This window comes from Panulirus ornatus, chromosome 4 (genome assembly GCF_036320965.1).
Source record: "Panulirus ornatus isolate Po-2019 chromosome 4, ASM3632096v1, whole genome shotgun sequence".
NCBI lineage: Eukaryota > Metazoa > Arthropoda > Malacostraca > Decapoda > Palinuridae > Panulirus > Panulirus ornatus.
Genome location: NC_092227.1, coordinates 39,327,859 through 39,352,818, shown reverse-complemented (window position 1 = coordinate 39,352,818; position 24,960 = coordinate 39,327,859). Strand labels below are relative to the sequence as shown.

Below are 24,960 nucleotides of genomic sequence, written 5' to 3'. Positions count from 1 at the left end.
CTTTCCATGGTTTACCCCAGACGCTTCACATGCCTTGATTCAATCCACTGACAGCACGTCAACCCCGGTATACCACATCGCTCCAATTCACTCTATTCCTTGCCCTCCTTTCACCCTCCTGCATGTTCAGGCCCCGATCACACAAAATCTTTTTCACTCCATCTTTCCACCTCCAATTTGGTCTCCCTCTTCTCCTCGTTCCCTCCACCTCCGACACATATATCCTCTTGGTCAATCTTTCCTCTCTCATTCTCTCCATGTGCCCAAACCACTTCAAAACACCCTCTTCTGCTCTCTCAACCACGCTCTTTTTATTTCCACACATCTCTCTTACCCTTACGTTACTCACTCGATTAAACCACCTCACACCACACATTGTCCTCAAACATCTCATTTCCAGCACATCCATCCTCCTGCGCACAACTCTATCCATAGCCCACGCCTCGCAACCATACAGCATTGTTGGAACCACTATTCCTTCAAACGTACCCATTTTTGCTTTCCGAGATAAAGTTCTCGACTTCCACACATTCTTCAACGCTCCCAGTACATTTGCCCCCTCCCCCACCCTGTGACTCACTTCACTTCCATGGTCCCAGCCACTGCTAAATCCAGTCCCAGATATCTAGAATACCTCATTTCCTCCAGTTTTTCTCCATTCAAACTTACCTTCCAATTAACTTTTCTCTCAACCCTACTGAACCTGATAACCTCGCTCTAATTCACTTTCACTCTCAACTTTCTTCTTTCATTTACTTTATGAAACTCATTCACCAACTTCTGCAGTCTCTCACCCGAATCAGTCACCAGGACTGTATCATCAGCAAACAACAACTGACTCACTTCCCAAGCCCTCTCATCTACAACAGACTGCATACTTGCCCCTTTCTCCAAAACGTTTCCATCCACCTCCCTAGCAACCACATCCATAAACAAATTAAACAACCATGGAGACATCACGCACCCCTGCCTCAACCCGACATTCACTGGGAACGATTCACTTTCCTCTCTTTCTACACATACACATGCCTTCCATCCTTGATAAAAACTTTTCACTGATTTTAGCAACTTACCTCCTACGCCGTGTACTCTTAATACCTTCCACAAAGCATTTCTATCATCTCTATCATATGCTTTTTCCAGATCCATAAATGCTATGTACAAATCCATCTGTGTTTCTAAGTATTTCTCACATACAGTCTCGAAAGCAAACACCTGATGCACACATCCTGTACCTCTTCAGAAACCACACTACTCTTCCCCAATCTGATGCTCTGTATATGCCTTAAGCCTCTCAATCAATACCCTCCCATATAATTTCCCAGGAATACTCAATAATCTTATACCTCTGTAATTTGAGCACTTACCTTTATTCCCTTTGCCTTTGTACAATGGCACTATGCTTGCATTTCACCAATCCTCTGGCACTTCACCATGAAACATACATACATTGAATATCCTTACCACGCAGTCAACAACACAGTCATCCCCTTTTTTATAAATTCCACTGCAATACCATCCAAACTCACCGCCATGCCAGCTTTCATCTTCCGTAAAGCTATCACTACATCTTCTCTGTTTACCAAACCATTCCCCCTGACCCTCTCACTTCGCACACCACCCCGATCAAAATACCCTTTATCTATTACTCTATCATCAAACACATTCAACAAACCTTCAAAATACTCACTTCATATCCTTCTCACTTCACCACTACTTTTTATTACCTCCCCGTTAGCCCCCTTTGCCGTTGTTCTCTTGTCTTATGCACTTTTTTTACCTCCTTCCAAAACATCTTTTTATTTTACCTAAAATTTAATGATACTCTCCTACCCCACCTCTCATTTGCTTTCTTTTTCACCTCTTGCTTCTTTCTCTTGACATCTTACCTCTTTCTTTTTTACATCTCCCAGTCATTCACACTACTTCCCTGTAAAAATCATCTAAACCCTTCTCTCTTCTCTTTCACTAACAACCTTATTTCTTCATCTCACCACTCATTACCATTTCTAATCTGCCCACCTTCCACGTTTCTCATGCCACAAGCATATTTTGCACAAGCCATCGCTGCTTCCTTAAATACATCCCATTCCTCCCCCACTCCCTTATGTCATTTGCGCTCAGTTTTTTTCCATTCTGCACTCAGTATATCCTGATGCATCTTCACACAAGTTTCCTTTCAAGCTCACTTACTCTCACCATTCTCTTCACCCCAACATTCTCACTTCTTTTCTGAAAACCTCTACAAATCTTCACCTTTGCCAGCGGGATAGTGCAAGAAAACAGACAAAGAATGGTCCATCCACTCATATACCCATATATGTACATAAACGCCCATACACACATATATATATATATACATATACATTTCAACATATACATACGTATACATACACAGACATATACATAAATACAAATTAACACTTTCTGCCTTTATCCTTTCCCGTCGCCACCCCACCACATAGCAAACACCATCCTTTCTTCCAGCAAGGTAGTGCCAAGAAAAAACAAAAAGGCTACATTTATTCATACTCTGTCTCTAGCTATCATGTGTAATGCACCGATACCACAGCTCCCTTTCCATGTCCATGCCCTACAGCCCTTTCCATGGTTTAACCCAGATGCATCATATGCCCTCATTCAATCCATTGATAGCACGTCAAACCCAGTATACCACATCGTTTGCATTCACTCTCACCCTCCTGTATGTTCAGGCCCCGATCACTCAAAATCTTTTTCACTCCACCCTTCCACCTCCAATTTGCTCTCCCGCTTCTTCTCGTTCCCTCCACCTCTGAAACATATATCCTCTTTGTCAATCTTCCCTTACTCATTCTCTCCACATGTCCAAACCATTTTAGTACAACCTCTTCTCTCTCAGCCACAGTCTATGTATTACCACACATCACTGTTACCCTTTCATTACTTACTTGATCAAACCACATCACACCACATATTGTCCTCAAAGAACTCATATCCAACACATTCACCCTCCTCTCCACAGTATACCACATCGTTCCAATGCATTCTATTACTTGCAAGCCTTTCACCCTCCCCTATGTTCAGGCCCGGATTGCTTAAAATCTTTTTCACTCCGACCTTCCACCTCCATTTGGTCTCCCACTTCTCATTCCCTCCACCTCTGACACAATATCCTCTTTGTCAGTCTTTTCTCACTCATTCTCTCCATTTGTCCAAATCATTTCAGTATACCCTCTTCTGCTCTCTCAACCACACTCTTTTTATTACCAGACATCACTCTTTCCTTCTCATTACTTACTTGATCAAACCATGTCACAACACATAATGTCCATCCACCCTCCTCCGCATAACCCTATCTATAGCATATGCCTTGCAACTATATAACATTGTTTGAACCACTATTCCTTCAAACATACCCATTTTTGCTCCCCGAGATAACGTTCTCCCCTTCCACGCATTTCTCAAAGTTCACAGATGGTTTGCCACTTCCCCCACCCTGTAACTCACTTCTGCTTCCATGGTTCCATCCACTACTAAGTCCACTCCCAGATATCTAAAACACTTCACATCCTCTGATTTTTCAACATTCAAACTTACTTCTCAATTAACTTGCCCCTCAACCCTACCGACACCAATAACCTTATTGTTATTCACATTTCCTCTCAACTTTCTTCTTTTACACACTTTCCTAAACTCAGTCACCAACCTCTGCAGTTTCTCACCTGAATCAGCCACCCACACTATATCATAAGCAAACAACAGCTAACTCTGTTCCCAGGCACTCTCATCCACAACAGACTGCATGCTTGCCCCTCTTTCCAAAACTCTTGCATTCACCTCCCTAACAACCCCATCAATAAACAAATTAAACAACCATGGAGACATCTTAGACCCCTGCCACAACCCTACATTCACTGAGAATCAGTCACTTTCCTCTCTTTGTACACGTACACATGCCTTACATCCTCGATAAAAACTTTTCACTGCTTCTAACAACTTGCCTCCCACACCATATATTCTTAATACCTTCCACAGAGCATCTCTATCAACTCTAACATATGCCTTCTCCAGATCCATAAATGTTCATACTACTTGCCATTTCCCGCATTAGCGAGGTAGCGTTAAGAAGAGAGGACTGAGCCTTTGAGGGAATATCCTCACTTGGCCCCCTTCTCTGTTCCTTCTTTTGGAAAATTAAAAAAGAGAGGGGAGGATTTCCAGCCCCCCGCTCCCTTCCCATTTAGTCACCTTCTACGAAACGCAGGGAATACATGGGAAGTATTCTTTCTCCCCTATCCCCAGGGATATATATATATTATTTTTTTTTTTCTATTATACTTTGTCGCTGTCTCCCGCGTTTGCGAGGTAGCGCAAGGAAACAGATGAAAGAAATGGCCCAACCCCGCCCCATACACATGTATATACATACGTCCACACACGCAAATATACATACCTACACAGCTTTCCATGGTTTACCCCAGACGCTTCACATGCCTTGATTCAATCCACTGACAGCACGTCAACCCCGGTATACCACAGCGCTCCAATTCACTCTATTCCTTGCCCTCCTTTCACCCTCCTGCATGTTCAGGCCCCGATCACACAAAATCTTTTTCACTCCATCTTTCCACCTCCAATTTGGTCTCCCTCTTCTCCTCGTTCCCTCCACCTCCGACACATATATCCTCTTGGTCAATCTTTCCTCTCTCATTCTCTCCATGTGCCCAAACCACTTCAAAACACCCTCTTCTGCTCTCTCAACCACGCTCTTTTTATTTCCACACATCTCTCTTACCCTTACGTTACTCACTCGATCAAACCACCTCACACCACACATTGTCCTCAAACATCTCATTTCCAGCACATCCATCCTCCTGCGCACAACTCTATCCATAGCCCACGCCTCGCAACCATACAGCATTGTTGGAACCACTATTCCTTCAAACGTACCCATTTTTGCTTTCCGAGATAAAGTTCTCGACTTCCACACATTCTTCAAGGCCCCCAGAATTTTTGCCCCCTCCCCCACCCTATGATTCACTTCCGCTTCCATGGTTCCATCCGCTGCCAGATCCACTCCCAGATATCTAAAACACTTCACTTCCTCCAGTTTTTCTCCATTCAAACTCACCTCCCAATTGACTTGACCCTCAACCCTACTGTACCTAATAACCTTGCTCTTATTCACATTTACTCTTAACTTTCTTCTTCCACACACTTTACCAAACTCAGTCACCAGCTTCTGCAGTTTCTCACATGAATCAGCCACCAGTGCTGTATCATCAGCGAACAACAACTGACTCACTTCCCAAGCTCTCTCATCCCCAACAGACTTCATACTTGCCCCTCTTTCCAAAACTCTTGCATTTACCTCCCTAACAACCCCATCCATAAACAAATTAAACAACCATGGAGACATCACACACCCCTGCCGCAAACCTACATTCACTGAGAACCAATCACTTTCCTCTCTTCCTACACGTACACATGCCTTACATCCTCGATAAAAACTTTTCACTGCTTCTAACAACTTTCCTCCCACACCATATATTCTTAATACCTTCCACAGAGCATCTCTATCAACTCTATCATATGCCTTCTCCAGATCCATAAATGCTACATACAAATCCATTTGCTTTTCTAAGTATTTCTCACATACATTCTTCAAAGCAAACACCTGATCCACACATCCTCTACCACTTCTGAAACCACACTGCTCTTCCCCAATCTGATGCTCTGTACATGCCTTCACCCTCTCAATCAATACCCTCCCATATAATTTACCAGGAATACTCAACAAACTTATACCTCTGTAATTTGAGAACTCACTCTTATCCCCTTTGCCTTTGTACAATGGCACTATGCACGCATTCCGCCAATCCTCAGGCACCTCACCATGAGTCATACATACATTAAATAACCTTACCAACCAGTCAACAATACAGTCACCCCCTTTTTTAATAAATTCCACTGCAATACCATCCAAACCTGCTGCCTTGCCGGCTTTCATCTTCCGCAAAGCTTTCACTACCTCTTCTCTGTTTACCAAATCATTTTCCCTAACCCTCTCACTTTGCACACCACCTCGACCAAAACACCCTATATCTGCCACTCTATCATCAAACACATTCAACAAACCTTCAAAATACTCACTCCATCTCCTTCTCACATCACCACTACTTGTTATCACCTCCCCATTTGCGCCCTTCACTGAAGTTCCCATTTGCTCCCTTGTCTTACGCACTTTATTTACCTCCTTCCAGAACATCTTTTTATTCTCCCTAAAATTTAATGATACTCTCTCACCCCAACTCTCATTTGCCCTTTTTTTCACCTCTTGCACCTTTCTCTTGACCTCCTGTCTCTTTCTTTTATACATCTCCCACTCAATTGCATTTTTTCCCTGCAAAAATCGTCCAAATGCCTCTCTCTTCTCTTTCACTAATACTCTTACTTCTTCATCCCACCACTCACTACCCTTTCTAATCAACCCACCTCCCACTCTTCTCATGCCACAAGCATCTTTTGCGCAATCCATCACTGATTCCCTAAATACATCCCATTCCTCCCCCACTCCCCTTACTTCCATTGTTCTCACCTTTTTCCATTCTGTACTCAGTCTCTCCTGGTACTTCCTCACACAGGTCTCCTTCCCAAGCTCACTTACTCTCACCACCCTCTTCACCCCAACATTCACTCTTCTGAAAACCCATACAAATCTTCACCTTAGCCTCCACAAGATAATGATCAGACATCCCTCCAGTTGCACCTCTCAGCACATTAACATCCAAAAGTCTCTCTTTTGCACGCCTGTCAATTAACACGTAATCCAATAACGCTCTCTGGCCATCTCTCCTACTTACATAAGTATACTTATGTATATCTCGCTTTTTAAACCAGGTATTCCCAATCATCAGTCCTTTTTCAGCACATAAATCTACAAGCTCTTCACCATTTCCATTTACAACACTGAACACCCCATGTATACCAATTATTCCCTCAACTGCCACATTACTCACCTTTGCATTCAAATCACCCATCACTATAACCCGGTCTCGTGCATCAAAACCACTAACACACTCATTCAGCTGCTCCCAAAACACTTGCCTCTCATGATCTTTCTTCTCATGCCCAGGTGCATATGCACCAATAATCACCCACCTCTCTCCATCAACTTTCAGTTTTACTCATATTAATCGAGAATTTACTTTCTTACATTTTATCACATACTCCCACAACTCCTGTTTCAGGAGTATTGCTACTCCTTCCCTTGCTCTTGTCCTCTCACTAACCCCTGACTTTACTCCCCAGACATTCCCAAACCACTCTTCCCCTTTACCCTTGAGCTTCGTTTCACTCAGAGCCAAAACATCCAGGTTCCTTTCCTCAAACATACTACCTATCTAAATATATAAATATATAAATATATATATTTTTTTTTCTTTTCTGTCAAAGTATTCGCCATTTCCTGCGTTAGCGAGGTAGCGTTAAGAATAGAGGACTGGGCCTTTGAGGGAATATCCTCACCTGGCCCCCTTCTATGTTCCCTCTTTTGGAAAATTAAAAAAAAAACGAGAGGGGAGGATTTCCAGCCCCACGCTCCCTCCCCTTTTAGTCGCCTTCTACGACAAGCAGGGAATACGTGGGAAGTATTCTTTCTCCCCTATCCCCAGGGATAGATAAATTCATAAATGATCCATAAATGCTACATACAAATCCATTTGCTTTTCTAAGTATTTCCCTCATACATTCTTCAAAGCAATTACCTGATCCACACATCCTCTACCACTTCTGAAACCACACTACTCTTCCCCAATCTGATGCTCTGTACATGCCTTCACCCTTTCAATCAGTACCCTCCCATATAATTTCCCAGGAATACTCAACAAACTTATACCTCTGTAATTTGAGCACTCACCTTTATCCCCTTTGTCTTTGAATAATGGCACTATGCAAGCATTCTGCCAATCCTCAGGCACCTCACCATGAGTCATACATACATTAGATAACCTTACCAAACAGTCAACAACACAGTCACCCCCTTTTTTAATCAGTTCCACTGCAATACCATCAAAACCTGCTGCCTTGCTGGCTTTCATCTTCTGCAAAGCTTTTACTACCTCTTCTCTGTTTACCAAATCATTCTCCCAAACCCTCTCATTTTGCACACCACCTCGACTAAAACACCCTATATCTGCCATTCTATCATCAAACACATTCAACAAACCTTCAAAATACTCACTCCATATCCTTCTCACATCACCACTACTTGTTATCATCTCTCCATTTGCCCCTTCACTGAAGTTCACATTGATTCCCTTCTCTTATGCACTTTATTTACCTCCTTCCAAAACATCTTTTTATTCTCCCTAAAATTTAATGATACTCTCTCACCCCAACTCTCATTTGCCCTCTTTTTCACCTCTTGCACTTTTCTCTTAACCTCTTGTCTCTTTCTTTTATACAACTCCCAGTCATTTGCATTATTTCCCTGCAAAAATATCTTGTCTTATGTACATTATTTCCTTCCTTCCAAAACATCTTTTTATTTTCTCTAGAATTTAATGATAGTCTCTCACCATAACTCTCATTTCCCCTGTTTTTTCACCTCTTGCACCTCCTGCCACTTTCTCTTTATACATCTGCCAGTCATTTGCACTTTTTCTCTGCAAAAATTTTTCAAGTGCCTCTCTCCTCTTACACTAACAGCCTTACTTCTTTATCCCACCACTCACTACCCTTTCTAATCTGCCCACGTCCCACCTTTCACATGCCAAATGCATCTTTTGTGGAAGCTATCATTGCTTCCCTAAATACATCCCATTCCTCCCTCATTCCCCTCTCATCATTTGTTCTCATCTTTTGCCATTTTACACTGAATCTCTCATGGTACTTCCTTACACAAGTCTCCTTTTAAGGCTCACTCTCACCGCTCTCTTCTTTCTGACTATTTCTTTTCTTTTTTGAAAGCCTCTACAAATTTTCACCTTCGCCTCCACTAGATAGTGATCAGACATCCCTCTAGGTGCCCCTCTCAGAACATTTACTTCCATAAGTCTCTCTTTTACATGCCTATCAAGTAACACGTAATCCATTAATGTCCTTTGACACTCTCTCCTACTTACATATGTATGCTTACGTATATCTCTCTTTATAAACCAGGTATTCCCAATCACCAGTCCTTTTTAAGCACACAATTCCACAAGCTTTTCACCATTTTCACGTACAACACTGAACACCCCATGTACACCAATTATACCATCAACTGCCACATTACTCACCTTCACATGCAAATCACCCATCTCTGTAACCCGGTCTCATGCATCAAAGCTGCTAACACACTCACTCAGCTGCTCCCAAAACGCTTGCCTCTCAGGATCTTTCTTCTCATGACCAGGTTCATAGGCACCAGTAATCACCCATCTCCTTCCACTTTCAGTTTTACCCACATGTATCTAGAATTTGTTTTCTTACACTCTATCACATACTCCCACAACTCCTGCTTCATGCAAAGTGCTATTCTTAGGTTTCAGTCATGGACTAAAGTTCACTGCGAGGCAGAGTGTCATGAGTGGGAAAAGGACAAAGCAAGGAATTATAAATTTTGGAGGAAATGAAAAATTCTGTACTTTGAAATGTGCCATATCTTAGTTATTGGGAAAAACAGAGAAACATAGAGTTCCATAGCTTTAAGGTCTGTGGAAAGAAACATATCAAAACAACCCACCTTTGAGTTTCCCATGGCCCCACAGGAATCATATGATGCAGTAGCTTTCCAAGTATCATGTGGTCTAACTAGTGGCTGGGGTATATGAGCAGTCAGCTCTTCAGAGTAAAAGCCCAAGTGATATCAATAGAATAGGAAAAATGGACCAGCATATTGATCTAGGGCAGGCGGGTCAAGTTTTGAAGTTGGCCTGGGAGAGTTTATAAGTCAGACCGCTTTTAACTCAATAGTCAGGGTAGAATGCAGAAGTGAAACCACCCTCAGTGTGAGAGCAATATTTCATACGAGGACGAATCAGTTCTTTGTATGAATAGAGCAACTTCAGGAGAATAGAAATTTTGACATCAAAACAGGAGTCCCAGTCTCTTAGAGGTAGACTTAGCTACTTCTGTAATGTTAGGTTTCCAAGAAAGAGTTTAAAACAAATTGGGAAAGTTAAGCCCTATAATTTGTCATAAAGTTTTCAGAATGCTATCAGGTCTTATAGGCATAATAGATAACCCAAATCCAAGAGATTACTAAAACTGACAACTGCATATCCCCAAGGATGTTGAATGGGATTTGTTGAGTGTAAGCACATCTATCTCATTCTATTTTGTGGATGAAAACAACATACAGCAATATTATTTTTATAATAAAAAAATAAAATTTATCAGCATGATTTTTTCATACAAACAGAACAGAGATACATTCTCATGGCTTGAAATATGCTGAAGGTGTAGATTTTGTTGTAGTTTTTGAAGAAGATTCTGATATAGCTTAACTACCAAAAGAATTTTCTGTATATACTGCAGAACTATATGGTGTTCAGTTTGAATTGAAATTAATTAGGCAATCTTCACAAAAGGAATTTAGTCTCCTCTGATTCGTAGAGCACACTCCAGATTATATCTCACTGTGCTCCTATGCATCCCTTACTTTAGAAAGTCCTAGATTGAATTGTTTTCAGCTATACAAAGCATAAGGGTTTAGAACTCTGCTGATGTCCTGGACATGTTGGTAATATCAATATAATGATAGAGCAGATGTTGAGGCTAAGCCAGATATACCCTCCATTCTTTTTATAAGAATTATGCTTCACAATAATTTTACAGGCAGAATGACTTATTATGTTAGATTTGAATGGCAAAATAGATGAGACTTAGAAGCCCCAAAAGAATAAGAAGCTGCCGAAGATAAAGAAAGGTATTGAAGCATGGTCTTCCACCTTCAAGAAGAATTGCTATTTAGAGAAAATTTTTTGTCACTAAGGATTGGTCATGCTTTGTTGACGTGTGTGGAGACCTGTTCATTATATGACACTAAAAATTTTACAATATTACCATGGAACATCTACTAAAGGAATACTAAAAATACAAGAGATGAATTATATATAAGAACAGGGATAGAAATGACTGGAGATGTTTTAGACAGTGCTGTTAATGTAGACAGATTGACAAGCTTTTAAAGAAGACAATATACATAAGTCTATATAAACAGTTTTGATTTTTTAGATAACTTTTTCTTGATAAAAAGTACAGGATGACCATTAGGTTCTAGCACTTTACAGATTCCACAGAATCAGATAGTCCCTCATATTGCAGATACTTCTGATTGTTAAAATCCACTTGTTTGCACAGTTATGCTTCTCTTGAATATACTTATCAGCACACTTGCAGAAGCAGCCTTTGGTAATTTCTTTTATTTTTCTGATAATCCAAACATTTGGTGGAAGCATCACTTCATTGACAACAATAGCAGTGTACAAAATTTTTTGTCAGTTGTAGCTCTGTATCAGTACTGGATCTCCAAAGCTTGAAGGTGACCCAATTTTTTAGGGATGATTAAGGATATGCCACCTTACTTTGAGGGAAATGTTTTTGTGATTTGAATGTATAAATGATTGACATCCTTGTTGAACATTTTAACATTTCATTCTGTTCTTTCTCTTTTCAAAGAGCCGAATTTGGAAGTAAATCCTAAGTGGTTGGCACTGTCAGAAGTCTTAGATGAGATCCGACAGGAAACTAAGGAGAGTAAAAACTTGGAGAAATGTTTAGTGGTAACCCGAGATGATCGCACAGCCCAACAGCTCAGAGAGGTATGTACAGAATGTGTATGAGCTAATATCTTTCTTTCATGTTTAGAAATCCTACTGAAGAAAATGAAGACAAAAGAAGAAATAGATTTGGCATTTTTAGATGAGGTAAACTGATTGAGCATCATCTCTTCATCCTGTTTCTAAATTTTTTGTTAGAATATATACAGTGAGCCCACTTTATTGTGTAATGGCTCAAGACTAACAGAAATTATAAACTACTAATAGTTAGCTCATCATAGAAATATGTAAAGACTTTATTAAGTCATTTAACTCCGACAGTGCATAGCATTACCTCTTTTTCAGGTTAGTCTACCTAACAAGAGTAGGGTATAATCTTCAAGAACCCCCAGATTTAGTGGTGGAATTTTAGCATATTTTTGCAGCTCATACTTATTTGGCTAGAAAAATTGTTAGTGGAAAGAATTTCAGTTTATTGTGGTAGAAGATTACACTCTGGAATTCAGTCTTCCTCCCTTTTAGTCAGATACATCTTAATAGATAAAACTGGATTAAAGTTAATTTACACTTTCGTGGGTGAAATGACATTTACAACTGCACAACCCTTCCTAACAGCTATTTATAAGATAGGTTTAATTGACAGAGATGTGAGCACACTAAATTTCTCTGATTCATATGTTTAACTCTCCCATGCTTCCAATATAGTGCTGAGATTTTGGTAATTCATAAGTTATTCCTTCTTTGTAGGTTGATTACAAAGGATATTCGGTGTTCAGCTTGACTAGGGACTTTCTCTTGCATTACACCACTATGTGCAATTTCAGTCATGGTTTTGTCTTACTTTTTCTTTCCTGTAAGTTAAGTTGTTAACATAATTGTTTAAATCCACTATTCCATCTTGGAAGAAATCAGTGCTAGCACTGAGATCATCAACTAGCTTCATCTTCATTTTAGAATTTTGGTAAAAAGAAACAAGGAAAGCTAAAAGAAAGAGTCGAATTGGTGCTACCTAAGTCATGGCTAGCAACACACATCAACAGAATTTTACAAATGACGTCCTTGGACTTAATGTCCATATCAGGAACAAAGATAGGAGATTAAGTAAGGACTAAGAAAAAGACACGAGTAACAAAAACAAGTTAGTATATGAGATTCCTTGCAGTGGATATGAGAGGAATAGATATAGCTGGACTGAATGGGGCCTATATGTGACACCACCACACCACCAACACTTTGGTGTTGCTGTATTTGTGGAGGAGGTTCACTTGCCAGAATGAAGTTACATAAGGATTCTACATCAGGAATTAGACAAGTAGACAAGGAAAGCATTGGAAGTAGCCCATTTTTCTGTAAAAGAAAAAAATAACACCAAAGTGGGTAACTTCACCTGGGTTAAAAGACCAACAGAAATGGTGCTCTGTTATTGACCAATTTGTTTTTGGTGAGTGCCACTATTGGGTCAGTCAAGTAGGAATTCATCTTGGTGTAAAGCTCTTTGATCTACTGATTTTGTGTAGAAGCTTGGGTTCTTGTCAGAATGTATCATTAGCCTCTTGAAGAAGATTGTCAGAACTAGTTGAGAAGGATAAATTCCTGACTCTTGCTTTCAATTTTATTTGCAATCTTATCCCTATGTCACTTAAGAGTTTAGTTTTCATAAACTTACATATCAAGTGTATCTTTGTTGAATTTATGTTGGGCCTGATGGCAGTTTCAAGGTTCATTTTTATAACAGTGTGGATATGTATGTAGAGGTGGTGTAAAGATGATTTGGACTGAGTATGAGAAATTGAAAGTGTCACTTGTGGAGAGTGTAAGATAATTGGGGCCTATGGATATTTTCCTTTACAACTATGGGAGGAAGTGAAGTGTTTTAGATATCTGGGAGTGGATCTGTCAGCGGATGGAACCATGGAAGCGGAAGTGGATCATAGGGTGGGGGAGGGGGCGAAAATTTTGGGAGCCTTGAAAAATGTGTGGAAGTCGAGAACATTATCTCGGAAAGCAAAAATGGGTATGTTTGAAGGAATAGTGGTTCCAACAATGTTGTATGGTTGCGAGGCGTGGGCTATGGATAGAGTTGTGCGCAGGAGGATGGATGTGCTGGAAATGAGATGTTTGAGGACAATGTGTGGTGTGAGGTGGTTTGATCGAGTAAGTAACGTAAGGGTAAGAGAGATGTGTGGAAATAAAAAGAGCGTGGTTGAGAGAGCAGAAGAGGGTGTTTTGAAATGGTTTGGGCACATGGAGAGAATGAGTGAGGAAAGATTGACCAAGAGGATATATGTGTCGGAGGTGGAGGGAACGAGGAGAAGAGGGAGACCAAATTGGAGGTGGAAAGATGGAGTGAAAAAGATTTTGTGTGATCGGGGCCTGAACATGCAGGAGGGTGAAAGGAGGGCAAGGAATAGAGTGAATTGGAGCGATGTGGTATACCGGGGTTGACGTGCTGTCAGTGGAGTGAATCAAGGCATGTGAAGCGTCTGGGGTAAACCATGGAAAGCTGTGTAGGTATGTATATTTGCGTGTGTGGACGTGTGTATGTACATGTGTATGGGGGGGGGGTTGGGCCATTTCTTTCGTCTGTTTCCTTGCGCTACCTCGCAAACGCGGGAGACAGCGACAAAGTATAAAAAAAAAAAAAAAAAAAAAACTATGGGATCAGGGATAATTTAAATTATTCAGTATATATATGGCTTTTCTTCATCTGTTCCCACCGCTACCTTGTAAACACAGGAAATGGTGATCATATATGAAAAATGAATACTTCCAACATATTCCCTGTGTGTCATTGAAGGCAACTAAAGGGGGTGGGAGCAGGGAACTGGAATCCCTCTCCTCTTTGTATTTCAGTTTCTAGAAGGGGAAACAGGAGGCAAGCAGGGAGTGCTCATATGTCTTGAAGGCTCAGATTGGGGTGTCTGAATGTGTGTGGATGTAACCAAGATGAGAAGAAAGGAGAGGAAGGTATCATGTTTGAGGAAAGAAACCTGGATGTTCTGGCTCTGAGTTAAACGAAGCTCAAGGGTAAAAGGGAAAAATGGTTTGGAAGCAGATGTGGCAGTGTGTGGTAGAGCATAAGAAAGTAAATTGTAGAATGATGTGGGTATAACTGAAAGTGGATGGATAGAGATTGGTGGTTATTGGTGCTTATGCACCTGTTCATTAGAAATAAAGATCATGAGAGGAAAGTGTTTTGGGAGCAGTTGAGTGAGTGTGTTTGCAGCTTTGATGCATGAGACCAGTTATTAGTGATGGGTGATTTAAATGTGAAGGTGAGTAATGAGGCAGTTAGAAGTATGATTGGTGTACATGGGGTATTCAGTGTCATAAATGGAAATGGTGAAGAAATTGTGGCTTTGTGTGCTGAAAAAAAGACTGGTGATAGGGAATACCTGGCTTAAAAAGAGAGATATACATAAGTATACGTATGTGAGTAGGAGAGATGGTCAAAGGGCATTATTAGATTACTTGTTAATAGTTAGGTATGTAAAAGAGAGACTTTTGGATGTTAATGTGCTTAGAGGGGCAACTGGAGGGATGTCTGATCACTATCTTGTGGAGGTGAAGGTGAAGATTTGTAGAGAAAATGTTGGGGAGAAGAGGGTGGTGAGAGTAATGAACCTGGAAAGGAGACTTGTGTGAGGAAGTACCAGGAGAGATTGAGTGTAGAATGGCAAAAGGTGAGAGCAAATGATGTGAAGAGGGTGGGTGAGGAATGGGATGTATTTAGGGAAGCAGTGATAGCATGTGCAAAAGATACATGTGGCATGAGAAAGGTGGGAGGTGGGGAGATTACAATGGGTAGTCAGTGGTGGGATGAAGAATAAGATTGTTTGTGAAACAGAAAAGAAAGGCTTTTGGATGATACAAGGAAGGAGTGCTCATGACTGGGAGATGTATAAAAGAAAGCAGTAGGAGGCCAAGAGGAAGGTGCAAGGGTTAAAAAAGAGGGCAAATGAGAGCTAGGATGAGAGAGTATAAGTAAACTTTAGGGAGAATAAAAAGATATTTTGGAAGGAGGAGAATAATATGCATAAGACAAGAGAACAAATGGGAACATTGGTGAAGGGGGCAAGGGGTGGAAGTAATAACAGGTAGTGATGAAGTGAGAAGGAGATGGAGTGAGTACTTTGAAGGTTTGTTGATTGTGTTTGATGATATAGTGGCAGATGTAGGGTGTTTTGGTTGGGATAGTGTGCGAAGTGAGAAGGTCAGGGAGAATGGTTTGGTCAAGAGAGAAAAGGTAGTGAAAGCCTTGTGGAAGATGAAATTGGGCAAGGTGGCAGGTTTGGATGGTATTGTAGTTGAATTTGTTTAGAAAGGGGGGTGACTGTGTTGTTGATTGGTTGGTAAGGATATTCAGTGTATGTATGGATCATGGTGAAGTGCCTGAGGATTAGAAGAATGTTGGCATTTTGCAAATGCAAAGGGATAAAGGTGTGATCAAATTACAGAGGCATAAGTTTGTTGAATATTCCTGGGAAATTATATGGGAAGGTATTGACTGAGAGGGTAAAGGATTATACAGAACATCAGATTGGGGTAGAGCAGCGTGGTTTCAGAAGTGGCAGGGAATGTGTGGATCAGGTGTTTGCTTTGAAGAGTATGTGTGAGCAATACTTAATAATGCAGATGGGTTTGTTTGTAGCATTCATGGATCTGGAATAGGCATATGATAGGGTTGATAGAGATGCTTAGTGGAAGGTCTGAAGAGTACATAGTGTAGGAGATAAGTTACTAGAAGCAGTGAAAAGCTTCTACAAAGGAAGTAAGGCATTTGTATGAGTAGGAAGAGAGGAGAGTGATTGGTTCCCAGTGAATGTTGGTTTGCAGCAGAGGTTTGTGATGTCCCCAAGGTTGTTTGATTTGTTTATGGATGGGGTGGTTAGGGAGGTGAATGCAAGAGTTTTGGAGAGAGGGGTGAGTATGCAGTCATTTGGGGATGAGAGGGCCAGGGAAGTGAGTCAGTTGTTGTTTGCCATTGATACAGCACTGGTGACTGATTTAAGTGAGAAATTGCAAGAGTTAGGGACTGAGTTTGGGAAAGTGTTAAAAGACAGTAAATGTGAATAAGAGCAACATTATTAGCTTCAGTAGGGTTGAGAGACAAGTAAAGTGGGATGTAAGTTTGAACAAAGGACCTAAGGGGAGTGGTGGAGGAATGGGATGAATTTAGGAAAGCAGTGATGGCTTGCGCAAAAGATGCTTGTGGCATGAGAAGCGTGAGAGGTGGGCAGATTAGAAAGGGTAGTGAGAGGTGGGATGAATAAGTAAGATTATAAGTGAAAGAGAAGAGAGAGGCATTTGGACAATTTTTGCAGGGAAATAATGCAAATGACTGGGAGATGTATAAAAGAAAGAGGCAGGAGGTCAAGAGAAAGGTGTAATAGGTGAAAAAAAGGGCAAATGAGAGTTGGGGTGAGAGAGTGTTATATATTTTAGAGAGAATAAAAAGATGTTTTGGAAACAGGTAAATAAAATGCGTAAGATAAGGGAACAAATGGGAACTTCAGTGAAGGGGGCTAATGGGGAGGTGATAACAAGTAGTGGTGATGTGAGAGGGAGATGGAGTGAGTATTTTGAAGGTTTGTTGAATGTATTTGATGATAGAGTGGCAGATATAGGGTATTTTGGTCGAGGTGGTGTGCAAAGTGAGAGGGTTAGGGAAAATGATTTGGTAGACAGAGGAGAGGTAGTAAAAGCTTTGCGGAAGATGAAACCTGGCAAGGCAGCGGGTTTTGATGGTATTGCAGTGTAACTTAAAAAAGGGGTTGACTGTATTGTTGACTGGTTGGTAAGGTTATTTAATGTATGTATGACTCATGGTGAGGCGCCTGAGGATTGGAAGAATGCTTGACTAGTGCCATTGTACAATGGCAAAGGGGATAAAAGTGAGTGCTCAAATTACACAGGTATAAGTTTGTTGAGTATTCCTTGTAAATTATATGGGAGGGTATTGATTGAGAGGGTGAAGGCATGTACAGAGCATCAGATTGGGGAAGAGCAGTGGTTTCAGAAGTGGTAGAGGATGTGTGGATCAGGTGATTGCTTTGAAGATTGTATGTGAGAAATACTTAGAAAAGCAAATGGATTTGTATGTAGCATTTATGGATCTGGAGAAGGCATATGATAGAGTTGATAGAGATGCTTTGTGGAGGGTATTAAGAATATATGGTGTTGGAGGCAAGTTGTTACAAGCAATGAAAAGTTTTTATCGAGGGTGTAAGGCATGTGTATGTGTAGGAAGAGAGGAAAGTGACTGGTTCTCAGTGAATGTAGGTTTGCAGCAGGGGTGTGTGATGTCTCCATGGTTGTTTAATTTGGTTGTTAGGGAGGTGAATGCATGAGTTTTGGAAAGAGGGGCAAGTATGCAGTCTTTTGTGGATGAGAGAGCTTGGGAAGTGAGTCAGTTGTTGTTTGCTGATGATACAGCACTGGTGGCTGATTTGTCTGAGATTTTGCAGAAGCTGGTGACTGAGTTCGGTAAAGTGTATGAAAGAAGAAAGCTGAGAGTAAATGTGAATAAAAGCAAGGTTATAAGGTACAGTAGGGTTCAGGGACAAGTCAATTGGGAGGTAAGTTTGAATGGAGAAAAACTGGAGGAAGTGAAGTGTTTTAGATATCTGGGAGTGGATTTGGCAGTGGATGGAACCATTGAAGTGGAAGTGAATCATAGGGTGGGGGAGAGGGCAAAAGTTCTGGGAGCGTTGAAGAATGTGTGGAAGTCAAGAACATTATCTCAGAAAGCAAAAATGGGTATGTTTGAAGGAATAGTGGTTCCAACAATGTTATATGGTTGCGAGGTGTGGGCTGTGGATAGAGTTGTGTGGAGGAGGGTGGATGTGCTAGAGATGAGATGCTTGAGGACAATGTGTGGCGTGAGGTGGTTTGAGTGATTAAGTAATAATAGGGTAAGAGAGATGTGTGGTAATAAAAAGAGTGTGGTTGAGAGAGCAGAAGAGGGTGTTTTGAAATGGTTTAGTCAAATGGAAAGAATGAGTGAGGAAAGATTGACCAAGAGGATATATGTGCCAGAGGTGGAGGGAACAAGGAGAAGTGGGAGACCAAATTGGAGGTGGAAAGTTGGAGTGAAAAAGATTTTGAGTGATCGGGGCCTGAACATGCAGGAGGGTGAAAGGTGTGCAAGGAATAGAGTGAATTGGAACGATGTGGTATACCAGGGTCGACGTGCTGTCAGTGGACTGAACCAGGGCATGTGAAGCATCTGGGGTAAACCATAGAAAGTTCTGTGGGGCCTGGATGTGGAAAGGGAGCTGTGGTTTCGGTGCATTATTTCATGACAACTACAGACTGAGTGTGAACGAATGTGGCCTTTTGTTGTCTTTTCCTAGCGCTACTTTTCACACATGAGGGGGAGGGGGTTGTTATTTCATGTGTGGCGGGGTGGCGATGGGAATGAATAAAGGCAGACAGTATGTATTATGTGCATGTGTATATATGTATATGTCTGTGTGTGTATATATATGTATACGTTGAGATGTTTAGGTATGTATATTTGTGTGTGTGGACGTGTAGGTATATACATTTGTATGTGGGTGGGTTGGGCCATTCTTTTGTCTGTTTCCTTGCGCTGCCTCGCTTACGTGGGAGACAGCGACAAAGCAAAATAAATAAATATAATGAAATATAGTTTGAATGGAGAAAAGTTGGAGGAAGTGAAGTGTTTTGGATATGTGAGAGTGGAGAGTAGCAAATGGAAGTGGAAGTGTCAGAGGGTGGGGGAATGGGCGAAAGTTCTGGGAGTGATGATGAATGAGTGGGGGGGAGAGAACATTACCTCAGAGAGCAAGAATGGCTGTGTTTGAAGGAATATTAGCTCCAACAGTATTATATGGTTGTGAGGCATGGGCTACAGATGGGGTTTTATGGAGGTGGGTGGATGTGTTGGAAATGAAATGTATGAGGACAATATGTGGTGTGAGGTTGTTTAATCGGGTAAGCGATGAAAGGGTAAGAGAGATCTGTGAAAACAAAAAGATTGCGGTTGAGAGAGCAGAAGATTGGGGGTCTCTGAATGTGTGTGGATGTAACCAAGATGAAAAGAAAGGTGAGATAAGAAATATGTTTGAGGAAAGAAACCTTGATGTTCCAGCTCTGAGTGAAACAAAATTCAAGAGTAAAGGGGAAGAAAGGTTTGGAAGAGTCTTGGGAGTAAATTCAAAAGTTGGTGAGAGGACAAGAGATAAGAAATGAGTAGCACTACCCCTGAATCAGGAGTTGTGAGAATGTGTGATAGAGTGTAAGAAAGTAAATTCTAGATTGATATGGGTAAAACTGAAAGTGGATGGAGAGAGATGGGTGGTTATTGGTGCTCATGCACCTTGTCATGAGAAAAAAGATCATGAGAGGCAAGTGTTTTGGGAGCAGCTGACTTGTCCCTCAACCCTACTTTACCTAATAACCTTGCTTTTATTCACATTTACTCTCAGCTTTCTTCTTTCACACACTTTACCAAACTCAGTTACTAGCTTCTGCAGTGTCTCACCCGAATCAGCCACCAGTGCTGTATCATCAGTGAACAACAACTGACTCACTTCCCAGGCTCTTTCATCCACAACAGACTGCATACTTGCCCCTCTTTCCAAAACTCTTGCATTCAACTTCCTAACAACCCCATCCATAAACAAATTAAACAACCATGGAGACATCACGCACCCCTGCCATAGACCAACATTCACTGAGAACCAGTCACTTTCCTCTCTTCCTACACATAAACGTGCCTTACATCCTCGATAAAAGCTTTTCACTGCTTCTAACAACTTGCCTCCCACACCATATATTCTTAATACCCTCCACAGAGCATCTCTGTCAACTCTATCATATGCCTTCTTTAGATCCATAAATGCTACATACAAATCCATTTGGTTTTCTAAGTATTTCTCACATACATTCTTCAAAGCAAAACCTGATCCACACATCCTCTACCACTTCTGAAACCACACTGCTCTTCCTCAATCTGATGCTCTGTACATGCCTTCACCCTCTAAGTCAATACCCTCCCATATGATTTCCCAGGAATACTCAACAAACTTATACCTCTGTAATTTGAGCACTCTCTTTTATCCCCTTTGCCTTTGTACAATGGCACTATGCAAGCATTCTGCCAATCCTCAGGCACCTCACCATGAGTCATACATACATTGAATAACCTTACCAACCAGTCAACAATACAGTCACCCGCTTTTTTAATAAATTCCACTGCTGTACCATCCATTCCCACTGCCTTGCCGGCTTTCATCTTCTGCAAAGCTTTCACTACCTCTTCTCTGTTTACCACATCATTCTCCCTAACTTTCTCACTTTCCATACCACCTCGACCAAAACACCTTATATCTGCCACTCTATCATCAAGCACATTCAACAAACCTTTAAAATACTCACACCATCTTCTCACATCACCACTGTTTGTTATCACCTGCCCATTTGCCCCCTTCACTGAAGTTCCCATTTGTTCCCTTGTCTTACGCACTTTATTTACCTCCTTCCAAAACATCTTTTTATTCTCCCCAAAATTCAATGATACTATCTCATCCCAACTCTCATTTGCCCTCTTTTTCACCTCTTGCACCTTTCTCTTGACCTCCTGCCTCTTTCTTTTATACATCTCCCACTCATTTCCATTATTCCCTGCAAAAATTGTCCAAATGCCTCTCTCTTCTCTTTCACTAATAATCTTACTTCTTCATCCCACCAGTCACTACCCTTTCTAATCTGCCCACATCCCACGCTTCTCATGCCTCAAGCATCTTTTGCACGAGCCATCACTGTGTCCCTAAATTCATCCCATTCCTCCCCCACTCCCCTTACGTCCTTTCTTCTCACCTTTTACCATTCTGTACTCAGACTCTCCTGGTACTTCCTCACACAAGTCTCCTTCCCAAGCTCACTTACTCTCACCACTCTCTTCACCCCAACATTCTCTCTTCTTTTCGAAAATCTCTACAAATCTTCACCTTTGCCTCCACAAGATAATGATCAGACATCCCTCCAGTTGCACCTCTCAGCACATTAACCTCCAAAAGTCTCTCTTTTGTGTGCCTATCAATTAACACGTAATCCAGTAATGCTCTCTGGCCATCTCTCCTACTTACATATATATACTTATGTATAGCTCTCTTTTTAAACTAGGTATTCCCAATCACCATTCCTTTTTCAGCACATAAATCTACAAGCTATTTACCATTTCCATTTACAACACTGAACACCCCATGTGTACCAATTATACCCTCAACTGCCACGTTACTCACCTTTGCATTCAAATCACCTGTCACGATAACCCAGTCTCATGCATCAAAACAGCTATCACACTCACTGAGCTGCTCCCAAAACACTTGCCTCTCATGATCTTTCTTCTCATGCCCAGGTGCATAGGCAGCAATAATCACCCGTCTCTCTCCATCCACCTCCAATTTCACCCATATCAATCTAGAGTTAACTTTCTTACACTCTATCACATACTCCCACCACTCTTACTTCAGCGGCAGTGTTACTCCTTCTTTCCCTCTTGTCCTCACACCAACCCCTGACTTTCCTCCCAAGACATTCCTAAACCACTCTTCCCCTTTACCCTTGAGTTTTGTTTCACTCAGAGCCAAAACATCCAGGTTCCTTTCCTCAAACATAATACCTATCTCTACTTTTTACTCGTCTTGTTCACATCCTCACACATTTAGACACCCTAGTCTGAGCCTTTGAGGAGGATGAGCACTCCTCACATGACTACTTCTTCTGTTTCCTCCTTTAGAAAGTGGAAATAGAAGGAGGAGAGGGTTCCTAGCGCCCCACTCCCATCCCCTTTACTTGCCTTCTACGACACGCAGGGAATATGTGGAAAGTATTCATTTTCCCTTGTTCCCTTAATATTAGTGAAGGTTTATACAAATTTGATTACTTTATTGTTGATAAGATTTGTGAACAATTCACCTTCTTTTCCACATATTACGTTTATGATATGCACGTTGTCTGTCTTGGAATATAACATGTTTACCAAATAGTGTCTTAGCTACGTCTCTTCGTTTTATATCAGCTGACTGTTATTTGTCTCTTGTGTCTACCCTGATGTTGTGATTATTACACGAAAGTGCACTTGGGAACTTATCGTGCTTCATTTTCCCCGTGGACTCATAGGAATATATTTTAATTTTTTTTATTATACATTGTCGCTGTCTCCCACGTTAGCAAGGTAGCGCATGGAAACAGACAAAAGAATGGCCCAACCCACCCACATACACATGTATATACATACACGTCTACACACAGCACATATACATACCTATACATCTCATCATATACATATATATACACACAGACATATACATATATACACATGTACATAATTCTTACTGTTTGACTTTATTCATTCCCGTCGCCACACCGCCACACATGAAATAACAACCGCCCCTACCCCTGAATGTGTGCGAGGTAGCGCTAGGAAGAGACAACAAAGGCCACATTCGTTCACACTCAGTCTCTAGCTGTCATGTATAATGCACCGAAACCACAGCTCCCTTTCCACATCCAGACCCCATAAAACTTTCCATGGTTTACCCCAGACGCTTCACATGCCCTGGTGCAATCCATTGACAGCACATCGACCCTGGTATACCACATCGTTCCAATTCACTCTATTCCTTCCATGCCTTTCACCCTCCTGCATCTTTAGGCCCCTTTTCTTCTTTCTTTCAAACTATTCGCCATTTCCCGCATTAGCGAGGTAGCGTTAAGAACAGAGGACTGGGCCTTTGAGGGAATACCCTCACCTGGCCGAATTCTCTGTTCCTTCTTTTGGAAAATTAAAAAAAAAAAAAACGAGAGAGGAGGATTTCCAGCCCCCCGCTCCCTCCCCTTTTAGTCGCCTTCTACGACACGCAGGGAATACGTGGGAAGTATTCTTTCTCCCCTATCCCCAATCACTCAAAATCTTTTTCAGTCTATCTTTCCACCTCCAATTTGGTCTCCCACTTCTCGTTCCCTCCACCTCTGACACGTATATCCTCTTTGTTAATCTTTCCTCACTCATTCTTTCTATGTGACCAAACCATTTCAAAACACCCTCTTCTGCTGTCTTGACCACACTCTTTTTATTACCATACATCTCTCTTACCCTATTATTACTTACTTGATCAAACCACCTCACACCACATATTGTCCTCAAACATCTCATTTCCAGCACATCCACCCTCCTCTGCACAACTCTATCTATAATCCACGCCTCACAACCATACAACATTAGTGAAACCACTATTCCTTCAAACATACCCATTTTTGCTTTCGGAGATAATGTTCTCGACTTCCACACATTATTCAACGCTCCCAGAACTTTCACCCCCTCCCCCACCCTATGATTCACTTCTCCTTCCATGGTTACATCCGCTGCCAAATCCATTCCGAGATATCTAAAACACTTCACTTCCTCCAGTTTTTCTCCATTCAAACTTACCTCCCAATTGACTTGTCCCTCAACCCTACTGTACCTAATAGCCTTGCTCTTATTCACATTTACTCTCAGCTTTCTTCTTTCAAACACTTTCCCAAACTCAGTCACCAGCTTCTGTAGTTTCTTACACAAATCAGCCACCAGTGCTGTATCATCAGCAAACAACATCTGGCTCACTTCCCAAGCTCTCTCATCCACAACAGACTGCAATCTTGCCCCTCTCTCCAAAATTCTTGCGTTCACCTCCCTACCAACCCCATCCATAAACAAATTAAACAACCATGGAGACATCACACACCCCTGCCGCAAACCAACATTCACTCAGAACCAATCATTTTCCTCCCTTCCTACACGTACACATTCCTTAAATCCTCGATAAAAACTTTTCGCTGCTTCTTACAACTTGCCTCCCACACCATATATTCTTAATACCTTCCACAGAGCCTCTCTATCAAGTCTATCATATGCCTTCTCCAGATCCATAAATGCTACATACAAATCCATTTGCTTTTCTAAGTATTTCTCACATACATTCTTCAAAGCAAACACCTGATCCACACATCCTGTACCACTTCTGAAACCACACTGCTCTTCCCCACTCTGATTCTCTGTACATGCCTACACCCTCTCATATAATTTCCCAGGAATGCTCAACAAACTTATGCCTCTGTAATTTGAGCACTCACTTTTATCCCCTTTGCCTTTGTACAGTGGCACCATGCAAGCATTCCACCAATCCTCAAGCACCTCACC

At 41.4% G+C, this 24,960-nt stretch overlaps 1 protein-coding gene across 1 annotated transcript in view; it reads left to right on the top strand.

Annotated features, from left to right (window-relative positions):
• Positions 1-24,960, top strand: part of mei-9 (DNA repair endonuclease XPF mei-9) — a 739,294-nt gene that overhangs the window by 423,391 nt on the left and 290,943 nt on the right. The window contains exon 11 of the mRNA XM_071694005.1: positions 11,647-11,789. Coding sequence (XP_071550106.1) covers positions 11,647-11,789 — 143 coding nt within the window. The remainder of the gene's footprint in view (positions 1-11,646; positions 11,790-24,960) is intronic.